At 39.9% G+C, this 18,475-nt stretch overlaps 1 protein-coding gene across 3 annotated transcripts in view; it reads left to right on the forward strand.

Annotated features, from left to right (window-relative positions):
• Positions 1 to 18,248, forward strand: part of RASSF3 (Ras association domain family member 3) — a 99,081-nt gene extending 80,833 nt beyond the window's left edge. For all 3 annotated transcript variants that reach the window (XM_074870491.1, XM_074870492.1, XM_074870493.1), the window contains 4 exons: positions 11,514 to 11,621; positions 12,967 to 13,234; positions 14,870 to 14,985; positions 15,340 to 18,248. In XM_074870491.1, coding sequence (XP_074726592.1) covers positions 11,514 to 11,621; positions 12,967 to 13,234; positions 14,870 to 14,985; positions 15,340 to 15,489 — 642 coding nt within the window. In that variant the 3' untranslated portion in view covers positions 15,490 to 18,248. The remainder of the gene's footprint in view (positions 1 to 11,513; positions 11,622 to 12,966; positions 13,235 to 14,869; positions 14,986 to 15,339) is intronic.
• The last annotated feature ends 227 nt before the right edge of the window (positions 18,249 to 18,475 follow it).

Genomic DNA, 18,475 nt, shown 5'->3' on the forward strand with positions numbered 1-18,475 from the left:
GTGTGTGTGTTCTGGAAAACAAATCCATACTGAAACTAGGCAGCAAGTGTATTTTTGCAAAGAGGATTGAGTCAAGTAAGTTGGTGGCAGTTTTCCATTTTCATAATGGTAGTAGTGTGTTTTGTCTTTAGAGAGCATAGGAGTTTTGAATAAACTTGTCCATTTGTCAGTCCCACTCAGCTCACAGCTGAAGTGCTTGGTAGCCTGTTTAAACGTATGTGTGAGTAATAAAAACAGGGTGTAGAAAATCAAAGGATTAAAACCCCTCAGAAAGCAGGTATTCATCACCATGCTGATGAGTTTACTCGGGGCATAATCTTGCTGAATCAATTGACTGGTTTCCTGACAATGCAGAGATCTGAGGATTGAGTACCACCTTACCAGTGTGAGCTTGGGGTCACTAGGATGTGGACTTTAGTGGGTGGTGGCATGGGGCTGGGTGGCTAAGGTTCAGCGGCCCACTGCCTTTGCCAGTTTCTTCTCATCTAAGCTACTCAGCTGCATTCATCATCTGCAAGATGAGAAGAATAACTTAAACCAGGGAGTTGCAGCAAAGTTGGATCCAAGACTGGTTCAAGCCTTTTCTCTCTCCATTTTCCTTCTTACTAGAACAGCAATCAAATCTGAGCTCTGAAGCTTTAGAAAGTTCAGACTGGAACTCCAGTAAAATTGAACAAAGGTGGGGGAAAACTAAAAAATTCCTGTTTGCTACAGCCTTGAGATAGATAATTGACTAAAGGGTTCTGGTATTTATTTTTCAGCATTTGACCTCTTAAGGCTGGGGATATAAGAGAAAGGTAAAATCCTACCATTAGGGTCAATGTAAGTTTACACGATGGTAGTACGTGATGACGGTGCCGAGACGGTCGCCTAGTTTGCCCCCCACTCCTTTTTTCTTTCCTGAAATACTGAACTGAATTTTTGCCAGATCAGATCTGGCAGTAGTAGGTAAAGCTAATGATTATAGTGTGCTGCTTCAGAAATGCCTTTTGGATACTTCCCTATTTTTAATAAAACATGCTAATATAAAGAGGCTGTACAGCAGGGTGCAGTCATTACAATATTAGCTGTTAATGAAATGTACCAGGTGATATAAATTTTCTGGAGTGTAAAAGAAGAAGGAAATCCTTCATGCAGGCTGGACTGCAGGTATGCCTCCTTTTGTCTACACTGTGAAATACCTAATTTGGATGCCTCTCTGAAGAGACTGATTCCTTTTTTAATATTTCTGTGGAAGCTGTGTAGAGTGCTAATTCCACAAAGTGCAGTGAGAGAGGTAGTGTTGGTGTAAAAAATGTTTCCAATGGGCCTATTTCATTAAAACCTAGCTTGTCCTCTTGAAAGAGAGCTGCAGAGGTTTTAGACGGAGTTAGTTTTTAGTTCTTACCATTTGATGTGTATGTATATAAAGCAGCAGTTACATCAGTTGACTGTAAATGCATATGATGGTTTTATTGTGATCATATTCAACATACAAAGATACTTTGGCTTCTTTGACTTGGAGGATGTATACTTTACTAAAGGTAGCAGGGATTGCTTACAACTTTTAACATCACCCCCAAGGGTATTGTTAGGGGCTTTTGAGGCCTTTAAAATGCAGAATTTTATTTGAAAAATAGTTGTACTTCCTAAATTTTGTGGGATTTTGAGATACATGTGTGGTAGAGGAGGGCTTTTTCCTATCAGAAAAGTTTCAACTATGACATAAGTACCAAGTTGACTGAGACAGTAACTTCTTGAATTTTTTAGGGAACTGTATGTTCCTCAAACAACAAACTTCCCCCCATGACGAGTATTTGCTTAAGAAGACCATGCATCTTTTTGAAGGACATTGTTTTCATTGTATGTGTCCATGATAAGGGAAACACTGTCAGGGTTGTGTTCTGTCTGAAGAGCCAATGTGTTACATGATGTTTCCTAGATGAGAATTGTTACTGTGCAGTTTTCAAGAGGTTTGGTTTTTTTTTCCTTTTCTTTAAAGTAGAAGAAATCCAAACAAAAATCACTTGGTGGGAGTGTGACCATGTGCAGGCTCACCATTTCTAACACCAGCCCTGAAGCTGGGCCTGGTTGCGAATTTGCCTTTTCTCGATAGAGGCAGGTTTTGTTGAAAGACTTAAAAAATAATTTGATGACACAGTCCTTGAACTACCCAGCCAAACCCAGGAAGGCAGTGTTGCTCTAAAGATGAAATGGTGTTCGATGCACGTGGTGAAAGCCAGCACATCAGCCAGCTTCTGCTGAGAGAAATCCTGCGGCTGAGCTTGCCTCAGACTTGAGAAGTGCCGGCAGTACCCATGGGGAGAAGAGTGCACGCCTTGGCCTGGTACAGGGCTTGTTCTTCCCACACTCTGCTTCCCCAGGAACAGCTGGTTTGTTTCTGATTCCAATTTTAATGTAAAATGTAGATAGCTGCATTTGAAGGCCTGAGGGGTTGTTGCAGACAACCTCTTCCTGCCTTCTGTTAGGTGGGGCGTGTTGGATTCTTGCATTGCAGGGTCACGTGCAAATACTGTGGTGTAATGACCCAGGATCCTAATATTACTTAATTGTCTGATTGCTAACTATATTAATAGCTCAGGATCCAGACCATACTTAACCTTCTTTTCAAGATATACTAATTAGTATTCTATACGTCATCTTATGAGCTTGCTTCCTAACTGCTAAAAGCAGACAGGTCACAGAGGCTGGTAATCCATTTTACTTCATTAAACCCCTTATCTGCTTAAATAGCTAGCAGTCAAAACTCACACACCTGGAGAGGAGACCTGAAGGAGGTTATTTACTGTTTGTGATGTTTCTTACATTTAGTTTTGCTGAAATTTGCAAAATAGAAACAGCTGTGAAATGTTAATTAAATCATGTAATGTGTTGCTTTAAAAATATGTCATAACATGGGGGGAGGGGGAAGTACAAATCTGCGTAAAACCTGCTGTGTCTCTGTGGACAAAATCTAATGCCAAGCCTCAGATACTGTTCTTCATACAGTTGGTTTTCACTTTAAACAGATGACTAGCTTTTTAAAACTGGGTTGCATGCCAGTAGTTAAAGTACAGCCATATAGGGTATGACAGTGTTTGTAACTAGGGGTTTTCAGAGGTGAGGTCATGATAAACTTAAATGAAACTTAAGCAGCAATGTTAATGTCACCAACAAATAGATTCCTTTTTCCAGCCTTCCTTTCACAGTGCCTGAACATTGACTGTGTTTATATTGCCTCTGTTTGAAGGAAAGTAATTTATTAAGAGGAATAAAGGGAAATTAGAGTTCTTGTTTTGTTTCTCTGCTGCTTCAAAATATTCACCATGTAAACATCTGAGTGTTTATATCAGAGAGGTCAGACAGGAGCCATAATGCTTTTACTTTACCCTTTGTCATTCAGCGCTTTCGTTAGCACGCCAAGCCACACGGTGTGGTGGTACTTGGGAAAAACTGAAAATAGTCTGAAAGTAAGAAGTATTTACTTATTAAGAATGCCTGTACCTTGTAAAATTATGCTAAAATTAAAGAAATGGGGATTTCTTTAATGACTGTGGAAGTGCCCTGGAAGAGAGACCACATTGCATCACAGGTATCTTGGGTAAAGATTTTTCATAGACCTGTGGTGTACAAATTAATAAACAAAAAGCACTTAAGCTTTGGTGCCCCTGTGTCGTGAGTTCTGCATGCAGCTCTGGTTGCCACATCTCAGGAAGGGCTTACTGCAGTTAGTTACTCTACTCTAAAATGATTGAGAGGATGGAGCAGCTATCTTGAAGACTACTAAGTCCAGGGCTCCTCACTTCGAAGAAGAAAAAAGGAGGTGAGTGGTCATGGTTTACAGAATCACAAAGGTGATGTATAAGCTGAGCGTGAAACTCAGGTTCACCAGGTCCTGCCGTATTAGGAATAAGGGACACTATTTAACAGCGGTTGTCTTCTGTCTTAATGGAAGATCAATTTAAAGCAGATGGCAGTACTTCTTGACACTACAGTCGTGAATTTCTGGAACTCACTGCCAAAGGAGGTGTAGAGATGGGCAGTATCGGCAGGTTCAGAAAGGGTTTATGTGCTTGCATAGACACCAGGTCCATAAATGGACGCTAAACAGACTCAGAAGGGAGGTGCCCTCTGAATTCCTACTACAACACTTGTGGATGCCAGCAGAGAGGTTGCAGAAAAGGCTCACGTGCTCGCTCGCTCAAAATAGCCTTTATTTTTGCTGCTGTCAGAGGCAGAATACCAGACTGAATGCACCATACACCTGACTTGGGAGAGCGTCGCTTCTCTTGATACCTCAGGAGGTTCTTGAACTCACTCTGACGCTCAGGATAATTATTTAAGACTCAGGTCAGCCAAACTTGCTTAGAACAACAAAATCTCTTTCTAAAAAAAGAGATTGCTTCCTTGCCTTGTGTGCCACTGATAGGGGTGGGAACTGGATCACACTGACTGCAGGAAACAAAAGGTACTAAAGAGGATACAGAGATTATTCTACCCACATCCCTCCTGTCAGAAAATTCCCCTTTCCCTGACCCAGAGAGCAACCTCACCCTATTCAGGAGGACACAAACTTTTCGAGGCACAGCTATGTGAGAGGGTGTAATGCTTGGAGCTGCTTGGATGCTGATACTTCTCCCTGGCCACCCTGCCCCCAGTTGGTCTTCTCTGTACCTTTTCTGGCTACTGGTGTATCTGACTGTTCATGGATGGACATGACCAGTAGCTCTACCTGGTGGTTCTCAGGCTTTCAAATGAAAGAAGAGCACATCTTCTGAGTGTGGGCTTGCCCTGGGATGGAAGGAGAAATTGCTGTTGCTGGCAAAGCTGCCCTGCTCTCAGGAGAGTTAGGGTGAGGAAGAAGCAAGATGTTTGTTTCAAAATAATTTAATTGCAAGGTTTCAATTTATTTCTTTCCTGTGCAAGTGCTGGCAGGCTGTAGGAAGGAGGGTGTTCTTTGTTGTAGAAGTAGCAACAACTGAGATCAGAAGTCCCTTTCTCCATTTTTCTTTCCTGTATTCTCTGTTGAGCTTTTTTGCTGTATGATAGCACTTTTGGTTAAATCCTTTTTTTAATGCAAACATGATGTAAGTAAGGTGCATTAGCTGCAATTTTTGACGAAAACATTTTTTTTTTTTTTTTTTTCTCTCTAATGTAGAATTAGGCTGCATTTCTCATTTGTCAAAGCCTCGGTGCTTTTACGTCAAGAATTATTCCTGGCCACAGTTCACAGCAAGATCAGGGTATCTTCACTCATCAGACTGAATCAAGGGTCACTATATGTGTGGGATTAGTATGAAATGTGAGGGGCAGGGGATAGGGACTAACATGGCTTAAATAGTTGGCTTGAGCTCCCACAGGTCTTTGATTCTTTAGATTTCTCATGAAAATACTTTAATATAGTCCTGGGATAGGTTAACCTTTCGTCCATTTTATTTTCCTTTGTCTGTCAAGCTGAAATGTTAAGAGGAGCTTCCTTCCCCATTGCTCAAGAGATGCTAATTTCTAGAAGTTTTGTGAGAATAGGAGATTAGATAGAAGAGAGAGACTTTCTTATATTCCTCCATAAATAGAAGCCTGTAGTAGCAGTTTGGGGAAGCCATGCATCTGTCTCAAGGTAAGGACCCTGAGGAAATGGGCTTCTTCATGGTTTTGGGGTTTTCTTTGTGGATTTTTTTTTTCTCAGCCTCATCCCATAGCAGCTTGCTAGCTGTTGAGTTTAGCACGCTCTTACTGCATGTTGGACTAGGTTTTGGCAGTAACCGTGAGACTTGGACTTTATGGAAGTCCCAGATGTGATGTGATTCTTCTTTTTTGGGGACCATAACTTGATTTGCAGTTCATTTTAATAGTAATCTGTGCAGTTTTAGTTGTGTTCCTTGAGGATTCATTCTGAGCTAGTCTCTGGGGAGCTTTATACTGAGCATAAATGTTATACAAGAAGAGTGCTGTTTCTCTAAACATCTGCGATACAATAAATGAGATGTGCATGGGGGGTGGAGGTGATAAAGAAAAAAACATTTTCTGCCCTTTTTGTTGAGAGGAAGCTCAACTGTGAAGAGGCATTGCATCATGAGTTCTAATGAAAGACCAGCTATTCCCCGTGGGAAAATGAAAGCACTTGCCTCGTTTCCCTCTCACTGGCAGCTGTTGCTTAGGAATTTAATTTGAGAATGAAATGCTGGTTTGGTTGACCTGAGAAATGGCTTTAATACAAATGGCCGCCAATGGTGTGTGCTGTAAGTGTTGTGAAGGGCAACATGATTTTCATTGAAATTAATAGCTCAGACTAGAAGTGGCGTTTTGGACCCAGATATATCATCTACATGGATTCTGATGTATTCGACTGTCTCCTTGAGATTAGTTTTTATCTTTCACATTTGTGCTGGGCTGAGGAAGTAGCAGATAACATGAAAAGCAGGGAATGAAAGGAGATCAGGAGCTCTGAGGAAAACACACTTAATTGGGCTGGGAGGAGGAAGGGGTGATGACATGGCAGCCTTTACTGAGAATATTATTTAGCTAAGTGATGCAGGAGTCACACCTAACTTAGGTTTGATTTTTTTTTTTTAAATGAAAATAACACTGAAATGTTTGTGCGTTGTTTTATAAAGAAAATTCCTTTTCAAACACTAGCACCCAGAAGTACCATTGTTAAGCCCAGCAACATCTAGGTCTTGGCTGACAGAAGAAGACACAGTGTGAACTGCTCTGCTGACTGTGCTTATACTTCTCTGCTGCTGTGACATATGCAAGGATCTGTGGTTAGGAAACTCATCATCAGGCCTAACTTTTGAAGAAAGGCAGTTTCACAATTCCCAGCATACAAATTTTGTGAGGCGTGTGTGCTGGGCGTTTTCTAGGGAGCTGGAGATGAATCAGCTGCATCTGAATTGACCTAGAGATGAATTGGCTGGCTGGAGCAGGCCACCCCTCACGCCTCAGCAATGTGCTGGCTCTGAGGAGCTGTGCCAGGAGTTGCAGAGCGCGACTGGGGGGCACAGGAGGGCCACAGTGGAAAAAGCACCTTTTGTCCTGGGTTGAGTGAGCCACCAGGTGACAGAGAGTGGCTTCTCTCACCACACTAGGCAGAACTGTCACCAGAACCAATGATAGACATACTTGGCTGTAACATCTAAATTTCACCTCTGAAATGCCCTTGCTCCTTTGTTTAAAAGAGCTGAGGTTGGAGTAATTGCTTTCCCGGGAGTCCCACCCTGAGCAGGTGTGGCTTCAGCCACTTGGTGGCCATTTCAGAGCAAGGTGATACAAGCATATTGTAAAGCAGGGTAGAGGTGAGGTAATCACTGCTGTTACTCTGCTGTTGTATTGGCTGACTCAAGATCTTGTACAGGTAATAAATTTACCTGCTGAGATAACAAAGTGGAATTTGATCTGCTGGACCTAAGCAGAGTTAACAGAGTTTCTTTTAGTGGGTCCTGTTATGAGGTGGCAAGTACAGAAGGAAATAAGAGAACTGTGGGAAATGAGCTTGCCAAGTCTTCCTCCACCAACCTAAGTAAGCTGGTTAAAAAAGACTTACTTATTTCAACTCAAGGCATGGCTGGACAAAGCTGTATGGCAAAAGTTAAGTGCCACTGTATACTGAGAGCAATTCAGCTCCAGGAAGGTTGGGGAAAAAACTTCTCAGCTTCTCTTTGCATGTTGGTTAAATATAATTAGGAAAATTAAAATACACAGGTGCCTCAAATGTTTGTGTGCTACTTACTGATACTCACTGAGAGCAGCTGACCCAGTGATTCATAGTGGGCCAAGGCTTTTTCGTAATAAACTCAGTGAGGTATTCCTTCACTGGCTTTCTCCTGAGTCATGTGGGATTTACTGTCTCTGCAGTCTGTGTGGCAGCCGTGTGGTTTTCTATACGTGCTGGTGTCTAGCTATCGAGGAGTTTTTGTTTGCTTGGTTGTAGTAATGTGCCCTGGTGTGTGTACAGTTAGGAGTGTTTTGAGCTTTTGTTTGGGATCAGGAGGGTAATCTCCAGATTAATTCATGAAGATCTTGGGTTTAGGTTTCCAATGGGATAGATAATGTTTCCTTTCCTGTGACAGACAACTCCACTGTTCTCTGTCTGTGGTCTTGAGGGTCAGGGATGGTGGACTGGAGTGAAAATGATCATTGAAGTAAATAGCGTTTCTGTCTATTGTGTATAGCGTTTTTCTTGAATTAATTTGGGTCTATTCTTTAATGTTTTAATCCTAGTAGTCCTTTTTTTTGTATTCAGTTCATAGTTTTGCATAATCTGCATGCGGTAAGAAATAGTTGAGGTGCAGGCTTTGGTTGTTTAGAGCATGAGTTATAGCTACGTTTGTTGACAATACAGAAGGAGGATATCTCTTTTGTGTAAACAGGGCTCTGTTTTCTGTGTGTTTAATTGAACTTTGCCAGAACTGCCTGGCCTCTAGCACCAATTCAGGAAGGTGCAAATTCCAGTGGTATGTTCAAGTAGGGAATCATGTCTAACTTGGTTGAGGAAATGACAGCTCCCCCAGTGATGCCCAAGTGACCCACAGCTCTGCAGCAGAGCCACACCTGAGGAGACTGACATTACTCTGAACAACAGTTGTTTCTCTGTCCTCCTCACCACCAGCCTGATGGAGCTGCTGCCTCTAGCTCATCACCAGCATACGCAGCCACCCCTTTTCCTCCCACTGTTTCCATCGTTCCGGCACTCTCAAGCCCATTCTTGCAAATGCATTTGGCTCTATCAAGAGCCTTTTTAGCATTTGGTGCTGTATTCTCCAAATACACATTACAGACCTGACTCCAGGGCATCACAGAGCGAGTCTGTCAGAAATCAGCTTGCTTAGGTGCTGTGCTTGGGTTTCGCTTGTCATTCCTGGTTCCACGGCAGTCCACAGGACTAGAGTGATTGTATGGGGTTGTGTCCTTTCTAACCTGACCAAATTTCTAGCACTTTGCTAGAAAAACTGTTGTCTTTGGAGAACAGAAATGTATATGAAAACTCTCCTATATGAAAAATAGGAGAAGGTTACTTGCTCTCTGTTCATACTTACTTACTTGTTTACCAAGTTTTTTCTCTTTTTTTTTTTTTTTTTAACAATGCATACAGGTTGTTTTCTAGTTGTCAGTCTTGTGAACTTACCCTATGCCATTAAAGGTAGTAGGTTCTTTTTGTCTACAGTTACTAAAAGTCCTTTTTGTGAAATTAAACCTTTTGAGATGCACAGAAAATAACATGAAGTGGGGTTTATTTGTTTGGTTTGTGTTTTAACAAAGGTTGAGGTTTGACCATAGGAAAGGTGGTGAGTGTTTTCCTTTTCTGGTTAGTGTTTTTTTGATGATGATGATGGATGCTGTGGATGACTTCAGTAATTGTGGCAATCTGCTCCAACAGGGTAGGTGAGAGGTACCTGCTTGAACAGTCAGCAATGGAATAATGTTAAAATTGAGGTGTCCATTATTGGAAGTTCAGTATCAATAGTGTTAGCAGATTGGAGAGGTATGAAGTCCAGCTGGTATCTATGTGAAGGGGCTTGTCTGCAGCTACACAGATGAGGAACATTCCAAGTTAAAGCTTGGGTTCTTGAAATCAGCCATATAGATGGCAAATGCTCTGTCAGACCTTTATGGCCAGAGGCCTGCAGACTGTTTCCCTGTCCCTTCAGTATCTGCTGCTGAGGTTGTCTCGGCCCACTCCTCCAACATTATTTGAAGTCAACGTTTAGAGTGCCCGTATTTCCAGACTCTGACTGTGGATTGTTGCTTTTGATATTGATGTTTTCATGCTTAAAATAAATAACATCTACTTTGATTTCAAAGAAAAAAATTACTACTTGGATTTTTTTTTTTTTTTTCCTGTGCCTGGTTTGTTTTATAACCATTAATTTGCCCCTGAACAGAACACTACAAAGCTGTAAGAGCCTCTGGGGAGATGAAGCTGTATCTGTCATTATTAGGGCAGTTTGGAGGAGGGGAAAGATGAAAAATAGAAGGGCAAGAAAGCTTAACTTCGCTAGTGAGAATAGACTTGGAATTCTGAAAATGTTTAGTAATTTGGTATTTTGTAATAGACTAGGTGGGGCTTGGCAACTGTGCAAGATGCTACACAATCTTAAGAGTTGTGCTTAGGGAACTAACAGGAGACTTGTATTTTACTGTTGTTCCTTTTTGCCTTGGTTTCCTGACCTCTGAAATAAAGGTACGTTCTCTGTGTTATGCAGGAAATCAGTATCTGAGCCCAGATCAGAATTCAAGGTTTCTGCTTTCAGTTCTCCATTCAGACCACACCTTTCTTTTTATAGCTATGGGAAAAAAGTCCGCTCCAGCATGTCATTTAGTAAAATACCATATCGGAAAAGCAAAACTAAGCCCCAAAGAGCTAAAACTAGCTAGTTTTAAATTAGGAGACAGAAAAAGTTTTGCAGATTCTGTCTGGTGAATGGAAATTTACAGTTCCACACCAAAAGTGCTCAGCTTTGGGGTCACCTCTGGCAAACTGAAATGCCTGCAAAGGTGTGTGTGCTGAGTGGTGTCCAACAGACTGTGATGCGGGCCTGGCTACTGAAGTCAGGGAAATCTTTTCTTAGGATAAACTCCGCTGGGATGTGCTTGTGAGGACAGATTGGAACGCTGTGACTTGATGGTTTGTCTGTACAGTGAATGTATATTCCTGTGTATTCAGATGTACCCTGAAAGCTTCAAGCTTCTTCAAAGCTTCTCCCTTTCTAAGTGAGGTCTTAAATCACTAAAGCTGAGAGCTGAAACTCTTTCATACTATATATGGCATTTGTGCTAGTGGTGGAAACTGGAGTGTATTTATAACGTTAGTTTGCTGCAGGAATACGGATTGGGAACAAATGTTTGTGTGGATAAAATCCAACTCCAGGGATTGGTTTTACTGCTGCATGTAAAATCCGTAGCAAGCTCATAAAAGCAGCAGTTGAAAAATCTAATAGGGCCTTCCCCATGGAAAAAACATGAATTTGGTGTAACATTATATAGCTAGAGAGTTAACTTGTGATGGTTCATGCTGTAGTTGGTGACTCTGCGTAACGCACTGTCTGTCACGTTGGAATGCAGGGATGCTCTTACGTTGTTGGCACACACAGGGATTGTTGGTGTTGCTTGTTAGTATGTGCTGCTGTTTTCATATATATTCTTCATTTGTTTAGAAATACCCATTTCTGCCCTAAGTAATATTTCATGAAAATTGCAACTGTATTCTTAATATTGCATAGCATTGCCATGAGCAAATCAAGCCATAAAATGAGCTGAGCTGTTTTACATATTGCTGATAAATATTTGAATGAAAACAGTTGGCAAAAGGAGGACACAAGTGTCTTTGGGTGTGTTGATTTAACTGTCTGCGTTCAGTCCAAGTGTTCCATTTCATTTGCCTAACACGTTAATCCCTTCTATTGCTCTACAGCTAATTACTCTATGTTGAGCCTCTATAGAATAATTACCATTTGGACTCAGAATGCTCATATCCAGAGCCATAAAAGAATTGTTTTTTATTTTGTTTTCTAAAACTGCTGTCTCTGTTGTTGAAGGATGTTCAGAAGGAGAGAGAACCTCATGTTTATCTCAGTAAAGAAGAAGTTAAAGAGAAGATAGAAAGCTATAATTCATCTGTCACTGATAAATTAAAGATGACCTTGGTAAGTTTTGTTAGTATTCCTGTAATTTTTAATATGACCAATTGAACTGTAACTTTGCAGTGCACTGTGAATCATTTTATCCTCAGCATCTTACATATGAAACTGTCTCTGTTTTAATGGCTTTGTAAGAGGCTCGCTCTTAAATCTGGAAGTTAAATCTCATGTCTGAAATGTTTTTATCCACATAGTTCTTTTATATGGATTGAAATAAACTGCAGTAGAAACAAATGTATGTGTCATTTGAAACGTGTTTAAGATAAACTCTCAGTTGACACGAAGACGTAAATTTGGCAGATGAAAACCCTCAGCTGGTAAACATGAAGATACATTTATCTTGTTTGTGTAGATAAATTTTTATCAGGTATCTCTCTGGTAAAGATGCTCAACCAATGAGAAGAGTTAAAACATGCCATATTTATTATAGGGGACCTAATTGTCAGGGTAGTCATACAGGTTTTCAGCATGAGGAGACTTCCTTCCCCCTGCCACCATAACTCAGAGGGCAATGGAATGCATGTAGACTTTTAATTTCCAAGGACTGTAGACCAGGTCTAAGACTCAGTCCAGCCTACTGCAGACCATACTAAGAAGATTCACATCTATCTGCCTAGCAAGCTGTTACTCAGTCATTGCGTTGTCCAGATTTTCTGATACATTATGTATTCCTGTAGCTGTATAGTGTATGGAAATTTTGAAATTGCATTATGTCCCGAACCATGTAAGTACGACTGTGTACTAAAAAGATTTTTGTTATGTGTTTGCCTGTGGGTCAGGACTTACTATGCCTAAAACCAGATTGTCTGAAGTTTTCTAGCTCAGTAAGGTTTGATCAGTTTTGCCATTTTGTCTTTCAGAAGCAACTGGAATAAATAATTTGAAATGTTGATTAGATTGGCCTTTATTCTGGTTCTTTTTTTAATTGCAACAGGGTTTGAGCATCTAAATGCCTTAGACTAATTTGACAAGTGCAGATAAAGTGTGGGAGATAATTTCTGTGTTTCTGCATAAAATCAGTTGCTAAAGATACGTTAGTGGTCTTTTTCACTTCATAGTTCTCTCCTAATGTGAGAACTTAACCACTAGTTTGTAGTGCCTTTTGCTTGATGAGATCGTAATACTCTTAGAATTCAGTAGTTATTATTAAGAAAAAAATTAATGTTCAGTGGATATACCAGAAAGAATAAATGTCTGAAGTATTGAAACAATATCGTTCCTACGAGACATCATGTATTACAGTGGCATTTAAATTGTGTTTGCTATGACCATTTTAATCTGCCTGCTCCACTAGTACGTCACAACTGGTCATTACTAATTTTAACAGTTAGATACTTTCCTCCTGTTGCAGAACACAAATGGGATTTACACTGGCTTCATCAAAGTTCAGATGGAACTATGCAGACCGATCACTGTGCAGTCTTCCCAGAGCCAGGGGAGGTGTGCTCACAGCAATAATGAAACTGCTTTTTACTTGCCGGACGGCTGCGTGAATACCCTTCACATCAGCAGCACCAATACTGTTCGTGAAGTTATTGAGGCCTTGCTCAAGAAGTTTTTCGTGGCTGACAACCCTGCGAAGTTTGCACTTTATAAACGCTGTCACAAGGAAGACCAAGGTATAAGTTAGGCTTTTGGCATTTTTGTAGTGAAGGGGTTTGAGGGGTGGGGGTGGGGGGAGTTGTGCTGTAGGAATACTTGAAATAAACAGGGGAAAAGAACTCTGATAAATGGAGATGACAGTCTTGCCCTTTCTTGTCTTTTTTCCTTATGAAAAATAGCATGTGTGAGAGAGTAAATGATTCGGGGATATTTCAGGATAATTCACAAGGTAACCTGCTAAACCCACTACACAGATCTGTGCCTTGCAGTGCATTTGTCATGGTTTAACTCCAGACAGCAAATAAGCACCATGCAGCTGCTTGATCACTCCTCCCCTCTCCCAGTGGGATGGGGAGGAGAATCAGAAGAAAAGTGGAACTCATGGGTTGAGATAAGAACGATTTAATAACTAAATAGAATAAAAGATTATAATAATAATAAAAAATATAATAATAGTAATGGAAAGGAATATAATAAAGGAGAGAGAAATAAAACCCCAGAAAAGACAAGGAATGCACAATGCAGTTGCTCACCACCCACTGATTGATGCCTGAGCAGTGATGGCCCCCCCCAGCTCCCTCCCGCCAGCTCCCCCCAGTTGATACACCGAGCATGATGCCCTATGGTATGAACAGCCCTTTGGCCAGTTGGGGTCAGCTGTCCTGGCCGTGCTCCCTCCCAGCTTCTTGTGCACCTGCTCGCTGGCAGAGCATGGGAAACTGAGAAGTCCTTGACTTGGGATAAGCGCTACTTAGCAACAACTAAAACATCAGTGTGTTATCAACATTATCCTGCACTAAATCCAAAACACAGCACTGCACCAGCTACTAGGAAGAAAATTAACTCTATCCCGGCTGAATCCAGGACACACTTCCATTTTATTTAATATGGCCCTTTATCAGGCTCTAAATTTCAGATAGCCTGATATGCTGCAGAGATTAAATTACAGGACAGATTTTTAAAACAAGAAACCAGCATCTGTGATACCTGAAGTCCTTGTATTGGCAGGCAGCTCTTGAGGTGACGAGCATTATGGGCATGTATGTTAATTAGTGCACATGGGTCCCCCAGTGCACTGACTGCTGCGAGAACTTTGTTGTTTATTGCGTGTGGAAATACCAGAAGATCCAAAAGGTATTTTAGTGAAAAGTGTGTTTTGCCAACGTTGTGTTCTTGCACGTAGAATCCGCCTTCTTCTGTGGGCACTGAGAGCAGTTTCAGGAGTTCAGATGTTTCTGGCTGTCAGGCACACCAACCATGTTAGGCAGGTGGAGTTGTCTTTTAGACTTTGTGTATGAGATTTTAAGTGGAAAAGGTATCAGAATGGTGATACCACAGCTGTGATGTCTTAAATGCTATTGTATTTTTTTCTTGTGCTTTTCCCCCTGCATGTATTCAGATGACACACTGTGTTGACTAGAAGCCATTTCATTCCTGTGTGAGTTGTAGTGTTACCAACAGTCATCTGCTTACATTCTCCCTAAAACTCATTTGCTCAAAACCTGTACATAGACAGCATATAGAATATGTGAATTTTGTGGCTACAGATGTGTATCTCTGAAATTTTCTAACATAAGCTAGTGTTAATCATCCAAAACGTTTGAAACATCATTAGTAAGGATGGTAATTACTGTGATTTTCTTCTCCTGCAGTTTATACATGCAAGCTCTCAGACAGAGAACATCCCCTCTACCTGCGTCTGGTGGCAGGCCCCAGAACAGAAATGCTCAGTTTTGTTCTACGTGAGCATGAAACTGGAGAAGTCATGGTATGCTACACTCATGCTGGTTTTGTGTGTTTGTTTAACTTCATGAATGAGTGGGCTCCTGTTTGATCTGTGCTGACAAGACGATTCATTTTTTGGAAGTAGATTTTTTTTTTTCTTGTTATATTTATCTTGTTCCTTTTCTAAACATTTAATTTGTGGTTAGACTGACCCATTGTTATTTGCAGAACAAAAAACAATTTAAGAGAGTAAAACGTTTTCAGATCCCTAAGATTTGCAAGGAGGGTGCCTGGTACTGTTGCTATTTGAAATTGTTTTGAGTGTCTGATGTATGTATAAATTATTTGTGTATTTTCTGATCATCTCATCCATCCTTTTCTCTTTTCCTCTTTCCAGTGGGAAGCTTTTAGTATTCCTGAACTGCAAAACTTCTTGCGTATACTGGACAAAGAGGAAAACGAGCAACTGCAAATCTTAAAGAAGCGCTATGCAGCTTACAGAGACAAACTTGAAGAAGCCCTTGGTGGGGTGTGGAAACCTGGTTAAAAGGGGGCCAAAGGACACTCAGGAAAAATGCACACTACCAAATGTCTATATAGCATGCCAAACCCAACGTACAAAGAGCAGCAGAGAGTAGTTTTCTTTATTCAGAAGACTGTTTTGTGATGCCAGGGTACCTGAATTTTGCTATAGACTTAGTTCCATAAGCCAGGTCACTTAGCATCTTGCACCCGCAAGTGAGGGATTCTGCATGTTTGTACAACAGTTTGCAACCCTCTGTCTGCCTAGAGAGTTTTCCAAGTTATCTTGGTGCAAGCTGTGAAACTGTAATCAATTTTCTAGGATGCTATGAAATAAGATTTTATTTTTTTCTTCTTTGCTTTAATGGTAGCTTTACAAGTAAGGGTGTGCAAATTGATGAGTTAAAAAAAAGATGACTAAAACTGTCTGGACAAGAATTAGTTGGAGCACTATCTTTGAGATGAAATTGATTTGCACTACCTTTCTGTGTTCAAATAGTTACTGTATAATTTGTGGGAGAACTGTTATAGATGGAAAGCATATGAGATCTTGTGGTTTGTTCTGTGAAATTTGTGGAAGGCTTTGAAGTGGTCTTTCTGGAGAAGGTAAAGAGAAAGTTGAAAAGAAGGTAAGAGTTGAGGGAGGAGAAGTCTATCAGCTGACAGGACGACTGGTTTTAAATGGAAATAGTATTTATACAGAGGAGAGTTAAAATACTAATTCTACAAGATTAAAGTTTTAGGATGTTATAATATTGTGAGTAAGTTTTAAGGTTTTTTTAACTGCATAAATCCACACTGGAAAAGAAATAAAGATAATAGAAATAATGGGAAGGAATGAGAGGCAAAAGCTAAAGAAGAATGGAAATGGAGCTGCACATACAAGTCATTATTGGAGAAGCTGGTTCCATAAATGTGTAGTGGAGGTTTGAGAAGTGCAGCAAAGCTAAAAAGCTGCTTACTTGAATTCTGGAAAGTGGTCAGTGTCTTAGATAAATCTGTGAGAAATACCCATCTAGCAAGTGTTTTGACATAAGCTATAACTACAGATGCATTTGGTCTTTATTGTAAGTCAGATCCTTCCTCTGGCTCAGCGAACCATTTTTAGGCTGGATAATTTTGAATTATCATATCTGAAAGGCAAAAATAGCTTCCTCTGCTTCTTTGTTAAAGGCTCAGTCAGGCAAAGAAAGTAGAATTTCTTATTCATGTTTCCAGCTTAGCAGAAAATTAACATTTATTTGCTGCGCTGGTGACTGAGCTTAGTAACTCTTGCTCTTAGTAATTCAGAAGGTTTTTTTCCTTATCATTTTTAAATTCTGAATTGAAAAACTGATTACCAAATTCTGCAGACTGCTGATTTACTTGATTTAAGGAATCAAGTAAAATTCCTTTGAGGAAAAAGGAAAAATGTAGCAAGAAAACTTTTTACTTTACTGTAAATATAATTGTTGTTCTTTCAGAGTTATTTATCTAAAAAGCATGTTCAAAAGAAACCAAAGAAGTGGGTGTGCAATAGAAGCATGAGGCAGATTTGAGTAACTGATCCTTCAGTCATTATCTTGCCAGAGAGGAAATGAGTTATATATTGGGGGGAGGTGGAGGAGTGCTAAAGACTTAAGAGCAGAAGTTGAGGTTTTCTTCCCTCCACTCTTAGGGTATTCGTTTTAAATTCCAAAGGAATTGCTAAAACTTTGGTGACATCTAATGGATACTGTGTGAAACTCCAAGATGCTTCTGTTCCCCTTAATTTGATGTAATTGTGCCTTTGTTTCCTTTCCTTAGTAAGACTTTTTTCTTAAACTCTTCACAGGTTTTTTTGGTAAAAAATTTGCAAGCTTAATGAGACAATCATAATGTTTTAAAGTGTTAAGAGAACTTAAGAGTAGGACTAACTATAAAGTATATATAAGGCATATCTTGTTTGGTTTTTAATTTCACATGTAACATTGTAGTGCATGTGTGAGTTAGTAACATTATCCTCAAGTGAGACACTTTATAATGGTTCAGGGAATGCTTTTATGTTTTGTTACAGTTTGTTTTTCTATGAATGCAACAGCATGTCGGTGGGTATTCTGTTAACATCTACTTGATTTATGTATCTGCCCATAACTATGTAATCATTACATAATCGCTGTCAATATTGAACCATTTGTTGCTCGGATTTAAACACTGTTTGAGTTTAAAAGTGGAGTATAAAAATATGTGAATTTGTTTTTACTTGAACTAAACTATCAGTCTTTTAAGTAGGCGCATCTGCATTTACTTTAGCCAAAAACCTCAGTGTTGTATGCACTATGAGTCTTGATTTGGGGTGAAGAGGGTGGGGGTGGGGGACCAAAATAAACATATTTTAATTTTGTCTTAGTCCACGGTTAATTATTGTAAGATGTGTGTGGGGTTAATTTCTTCTTCTTTTTTTTTTTTTTTTTTTTTTACACACTGGCAATTACAACTGCTTTAATTTAAAAGAGATGGTCATGCCTAGTCAGTTTTTCTTTTCTAATTTTAGCATCAAATTGAACTGTCAGAGCTTTTGTTGCAAAACTGTTTTTTCATTTCATTATATGATGGTACCAGAATGATTAAATGATATGGGGGGGGGGAGGAGGGGGAATGCAGGGAAACGTTAAAATGTATGTCTTTAAAAACAAACATTTAAACTATTTATAATTTTGACAAGTTTAATTTTATTTTTGTAGGGAAGTTTTTATTCCCCTTAAAGTTATTACCTAAATGGCAAAAAAAGTGATGGTTCCATTATTAAAGCTGAAGTTGGCAATACTTAGTTCTGTGATGTGTGTTTATTTTTTTCTGTTACCTGAAGCTTGTGTTTTGATCACTTTGATGCCAGATGAGACTTCCTTGTAGCAATAAATCGTGTGGGGAGATGCCGCTTGCCTGAAGCATAAATTAAGATTTGCTTGGAACAACAGATACATTTCAGTGTATATGTTCCAGTCATTCTTGCATACCTATTCTAGTTTTGCCTCCTGATTTTGGTAAAGAAT

This window comes from Strix uralensis, chromosome 5 (assembly GCF_047716275.1).
Source record: "Strix uralensis isolate ZFMK-TIS-50842 chromosome 5, bStrUra1, whole genome shotgun sequence".
NCBI lineage: Eukaryota > Metazoa > Chordata > Aves > Strigiformes > Strigidae > Strix > Strix uralensis.